Genomic DNA, 6,365 nt, shown 5'->3' on the forward strand with positions numbered 1-6,365 from the left:
TAATGTTACTGAATGTATTCGTTGTATCACCTGCAAAGCATGCCCATGAAAGGGAAAACCACATTCTTGGGTGTGAAGCGAAGGATCAAACTGTGGAAAGCCTCCAGGGATGATGTTTGGTAATTGTGATGGCCTAAGCCACACAGGTTAAACAGCCAGCAATGAGATCCTATCTAATGCAGAAAAGGCGTGGCCAAGGGTGAAGGACTGTTTTATACTATGGCCTGCCAATTGGACCGTACCATTAGATGCCATGCTGGAGGGGGGTTTAGGTTTAGGTTGGGGGTTTATTTGTATTAGTTTAAATTATGTCTATCTTAGTTTTCCCCTGGGTGGTTATTTGGTTTGGCCCAGTTAGTATATATGTTCCCTGTTGTCTCATTCTATTGAAGGCAGGGTTTTGATGTGCACATGTAATTTTTGTTATAGTTATTTTTGGTTTGAGTTATATTGAGTTTACCTATTTTATTGGTTTATATATTAAGTTCTTGGTCTTATATTGTTTTGTGCATTTTTTGGGTAAATAAAAACCCACTATTTTCCAACAAACTCCTGTTATCATTATTGTCTAACTGCTTGGTCCGTGACAATTGGTGGCAGTGGTGGGATCATCCAGTTGAGGAAACAGGAGTGTTTTTTTTTTTCTCCAACCCAAGAAGAGGAAAATGCCTCGAGAAAAAGGTGGAAGGAACCAAGGGGGACCAGCAGGCCTTACAGTTGCTCAGGAAGGGCAAGCCAATGAAGGGGAGAATGGAGCTTCTGGAGGGGTGGATAACGCAGAGGGTATGGAGCCAACTTTGTCAGATGTGATGGCCGTTCTTCATGCTCACATGGGGCAGCAGGAGGCCCGAGAGGCAAGGCAGACTGAGGTAACTGCACGACAAGAACACCGGTTTAGAGCGATGCAACATCAGTTTCAACTTCTACAGTGTGAAGTGGAGGCCCGAACTTCTCCAGATCCTCTGTCAGCCGAGTCCGATCCTCCAGAGCAGGGGGTTCAGACATCCACCCTACACCCTCTGCCAGCCCAAACTGAGCCTATGAGTACCAACCAAACGGTGGCTTCTGCAGGTGCGACTTGCTCACATCATCAGCCCAGGTTGGAAAAATTAACTGATAATGATGATATAGAACATTTTTTATCATGACATTTGAACGCATTGCTATAGCATGCAGGTGGCCAAGAACAGACTGGGTTTTTCATTTAATTCCATTACTGACAGGCAAAGCTAGAGGTGCATATGTGCATATGGACATTGATGATTCCCTTGATTATGGCCAGGTGAAATCTGCAGTATTTGCTAAATATGACATTAATCCTGAGACATACAGGCAGAGATTTCGCTCCCTAGAGGTCAACCCTGATGAGAGCCCCAAGGAGCTCTATGCAAGGCTCAAGGAGCTTTATGCGAAGTGGATTCAGCCAAAAGGTAAAACCATCCAAGAAATTGGTGAAATTATTATATTTGAGCAGTATTTGAGAATGGTGTCCCCAGAGCTTCAGGTCTGGATCCGAGAACATGACACAGATTCAGCAATGGAGGCTGCAAGGCTGGCTGATGTTTTTTGTGGCTGCACGGCAGAAGGGACAACCATGGAGCTACAACCTATGGAGAACAAAGGACAACTGGAAACCAGCTTACCAACCAGTGACCGGTGTGGGTAAGAGTCCCATGGGGGGAAGCCAGCCAGCTAGCAGAGCATTATCTTCCTCAGGAAGAAAGCCAATCTGTTATCTATGTGGCATAGAAGGCCATACAAAACCCATGTGCCCTAAAACTCAGCTAAAATGACACAAATGTGCTTTGTACCACGCCCTCAAGAGGAACCTGAGCTCAAGAAGGACCAATCTATTAAAATGACAAATATTGAAGTGAATGGAACAACTCTTAAGGCCCTGCTTGATTCTGGAAGTGATCAGACTCTTGTGCACAGGAGGTTTGTACCCCCATAATCAGCACCCAAGACACCATACCTATCTGTTGTGTACATGGAGATGAGAAAACATATTCAACAGCTGACATGTACATAAAAGTAGATGGGCAAACTTACCTGTTGAATGTTGGAGTTGTTGATTGCTTACCCTTTTCTGCTGTATTAGGGCGAGATCTTCCAGTGCTTTTTGATTTGTTGGAGTTTGACCAAAGTTGGAAATGTAATGCAGCTGTTACCAGAGCACAGGCCAATAAGTCAAATGACCATGTTGAGACTCTCTGTGCACTGCCCTTCTACAATGATGAATTGGAGACAGCACCCGGAAAGTCTCGTAAAACTCATAGACAGAGACGGCAGGAGAAGTTCCAACACACTGTTGTGAAACCACTAACCAATCCTGAACCAGAGTTACCCTTAGGATTTCAAATGCCAGTGAACATAATTGAGGCGCAGAAAGCTGATCCATCTTTAGTGTCTCTCTTTCAGAAAGCAAAGGAGAAGGGGCTAGAAGCTGAGCTGGACTTCAACGGAGATGAGTATATTCTGCAAAATGGCATGCTTTATCATCAACAGGGGTCAGTGTTGCAGCTAGTGGTTCCCCAAGCAGTGAGACCGAACATACTTACCTTGGGCCACTCTGTTCCCTGGGCGGGCCACCTGGGTAAGCACAAAACTACAGCACGTGTCAAACGCCATTTCCACTGGCCAGGTCTGTGCAGAGATGTAGCTGAATTCTGTAGAAATTGCCCTCAGTGCCAAATAACATCTGCTAAAACTCCGTCTAGAGCTCCTCTCCAACCTCTACCCATCATTGGCACCCCATTTGAGCGGCTGGGCATGGACATTGTGGGCCCCGTTGAAAGGAGCAAAGCAGGGAATCGTTACATGCTGGTCATAACCGATTATGCTACAAAGTACCCTGAAGTCTTTCCACTTAAATCTATAAAAGCCAAAGCAGTTGCTTTCTGTCTGGTGCAGTTCTTTGCCAGAGTTGGTTTCCCTTGGGAAATCCTGACTGATCAAGGAACTAACTTCATGTCTTTGCTGCTGAAACAGGTGTACCAGCTACTAGGAATAAGAAGCCTGAGGACTACACCGTATCACCCCCAAACAGATGGACTGACGGAGCGCTTTAATCAGACCTTGAAGCAGATGCTCCGGAAATTTGTCAACAACAGCGGTACAGACTGGGATCAGTGGCTGCCATATCTCCTCTTCGCATACAGGGAAGTACCCCAAGCCTCTACTGGCTTCTCTCCGTTTGAACTTCTGTACGGGCATGAAGTGCGAGGTCCTCTCTCACTGATGAGAGAGATTTGGGAGGGAGGAAAGGAGAGGGGGGAATCCGTTAATGTCATATCCTATGTTGTCCAGATGAGGGAACGATTGGAGAAAATGAGTGAGCTTGCCCAAGCGCACATGGTGGAGGCCCAGCAACAGCAGAAGTCCTGGTACGATCGATCGGCCCGACAGAGGTCCTTTAACCCTGGACAGAAAGTGCTAGTGCTCCTCCCCAGTGATGACAAAAAGCTTCTGGCAAAGTGGCAAGGACCGTTTGAGATTCTCAAGAAACTAGGGCCCACTACGTACCAGGTGTCAACCCCAGGGAAACCACGGTCAAGTAGGATACTACATATAAATCTCCTGAAGGAGTGGGTGCAGCGTCCAGAAAGAAAAGAAGTGATGCTCATCAGAGTTGTGCAAGAGGAAGAGGAAGTGGATGAACAATACTTACCTTCAGCTGGGGTTCCAGTGGACCATGACCTCGACCACCTTTCTGAAGACAAGCAGCTCCAGGTGAGAGACATCTGTAATTCAGAAGTATTCCAGGAGAATCCTGGTAGGACAAATATTGTTGAACATAACATTGTTGTTAAAGAAGGGGCTTCCGTGAGACGACTTAGTTACAGGATCCCTGAACGCTTACTGGCTTCACTGGAAAAGGAGATTCAACTGATGTTGTCCCTGGGGATCATCGAGACTTCAAGAAGTGAGTGGTGTCACCCAGTGGTGCTGGTGCCAAAGAAGGATGGCAGCATACGGTTCTGCATTGACTTCAGGTACCTAAATTCAGTTTCTCAGTTTGATTCCTATCCTACACCAAGAATTGATGAACTGCTTGAACGACTGGGCAAAGCAAAATACTTGACCACATTAGATCTGTGCAAGGGTTATTGGCAGGTTCCACTCACTGAGCGATCCAGAGAGCTGACAGCCTTCAGGACTCCATTGGGTCTCTTCCAGTTTACGGTCCTGCCATTTGGGTTGCACGGAGCTCCTGCCACCTTCCAGAGGCTCATGGACCAGGTACTATGTGATTTCACTGGTTTTGCGTCTGCATATCTGGATGATATTGTCATTTACAGTAACACCTGGAAGGAGCATTTGGAACATCTGCAGGCTGTCTTGGACTGTCTCCACTCTGCCGGGCTGACCATAAACCCATCAAAGTGTGTCTTTGCGGCTGCAGAGACGGCATACCTGGGCCATATCATCGGAAATGGGGTGATACGGCCACAGGTCAACAAGATCCAGGCCATAGAGTCATGTCCTTTGCCACAGACAAAGAAACCACTTCGATCTTTTCTGGGCATGGCAGGCTTTTACCATCGCTTCATACCGCAGTTCTCCACCAGGGCAGCTCTTCTCACAGACCTGACTGGATCCCGGTGGCCCAATCAGATCCTGTGGACAGAGGATGCAATGGCAGCTTTCTATGACATCCGGCAATCACTAAGTAAGGAACCAGTTTTGTACAGTCCAAACTTTGATGAACAGTTTATTCTGCAAACCGATGCTTCTGACAGGGGTCTGGGGGCGGTGCTTCTCCAGGGACCACCTGGTGACCGCCATCCAGTCGCTTACATCAGCAGGAAGATGTTCCCAAGAGAGGTTCGGTATTCAACAGTGGAAAAGGAGGCCCTGGCTATCAAGTGGGCTCTCGACTCCTTAAGGTACTACCTCCTAGGCAGGGAATTCACCCTTGAGACGGACCACAAAGCTCTTCAGTGGATGGAAAGGATGAAGGATAGCAATGGCAGAATAACCAGGTGGTACCTGGCACTCCAAACTTTCCGCTTCAACATCCAGCACATCCCAGGCAAGAACAACCTCACAGCTGACTACCTCTCTCGCAGTTCCAGCGAGAGTCCTGAAGAGGGGGCGTGTGTGATGGCCTAAGCCACACAGGTTAAACAGCCAGCAATGAGATCCTATCTAATGCAGAAAAGGCGTGGCCAAGGGTGAAGGACTGTTTTATACTATGGCCTGCCAATTGGACCGTACCATTAGATGCCATGCTGGAGGGGGGTTTAGGTTTAGGTTGGGGGTTTATTTGTATTAGTTTAAATTATGTCTATCTTAGTTTTCCCCTGGGTGGTTATTTGGTTTGGCCCAGTTAGTATATATGTTCCCTGTTGTCTCATTCTAGGGAAGGCAGGGTTTTGATGTGCACATGTAATTTTTGTTATAGTTATTTTTGGTTTGAGTTATATTGAGTTTACCTATTTTATTAGTTTATATATTAAGTTCTTGGTCTTATATTGTTTTGTGCATTTTTTGGGTAAATAAAAACCCACTATTTTCCAACAAACTCCTGTTATCCTTATTGTCTAACTGCTTGGTCCGTGACAGTAATGGTGGCTCAGGTTCTCCACATCTTTGACAACCCTCTTATTCACCAGGATTTCTTCCACTTTGTAGAGCGCCATTGACCCTTAAATAAAATTAAAAAACATTTTATTAAAATTGCAGCCCATTAACACAGTAAATACAGCAATAATATTTCATTATAAAGGGCATTTGGGGTGAAATTGTTTTTTGTTAATATTATAAGCAAAAAAGGTTTTGCATTTTAAATTTAATTATTTTAATCACATTTTGTTTACATACCTGGTTGAAACCATTTACTTGGATCTCTTGACACTCCATCAGGATGTTGGCACTTAGGGAAAAGAGGGTTTTGATGCTACGCAGCCACTTCTTCAACACCCCGCAGTCCTTGTTTTGCGCAACTTTGTCAAGTTTTGTTTGACAAACCTTGCAGAAAGTACATATGCAATTAAATTGATATTCAGGACATTCTTTGACGAATAACTAAACACAAAGTATGTCAATGAGCCACACTGACATAAACAAAGATGAAGACGTACCTTTCTCAAAGTGCCACACATCATAGAAGTGGGTGATGCTGCGCTCCCTCAGATACTTCTGGATCTGTGGATGACGGTCGGTGACAATGTAGTCCACCATCAAACCGTTTGAATCCAGTAGATCCAGGCAGCGTTTAAGGCCCTCCTTCTCCGTGTGGTAACTACCACCTACTTCATTGCTCTGGTGGTGGGACAAAAATGCATAGATATAAATGTCTATCCATCCATCTTCGTCTGCTTATCCGGTGTCTGGTCGCGGGGGGAGCATCTCCAGCAGGG

General features: G+C 45.7%; 1 protein-coding gene across 1 annotated transcript; it reads left to right on the forward strand.

The window, feature by feature from the left end:
- Positions 1–665: 665 nt before the first annotated feature.
- On the forward strand, positions 666–5,115 carry LOC114558153 (uncharacterized). Its single transcript, XM_028581938.1, has 3 exons — positions 666–869; positions 1,283–1,662; positions 2,721–5,115. The coding sequence occupies exons 1-3, from the start codon at positions 666–668 to the stop codon at positions 5,113–5,115; spliced, it is 2,979 nt and encodes a 992-aa protein (XP_028437739.1).
- Positions 5,116–6,365: the final 1,250 nt, after the last annotated feature.

Source organism: Perca flavescens, chromosome 7 (genome assembly GCF_004354835.1).
Source record: "Perca flavescens isolate YP-PL-M2 chromosome 7, PFLA_1.0, whole genome shotgun sequence".
NCBI classification, from domain to species: Eukaryota; Metazoa; Chordata; class Actinopteri; order Perciformes; family Percidae; genus Perca; species Perca flavescens.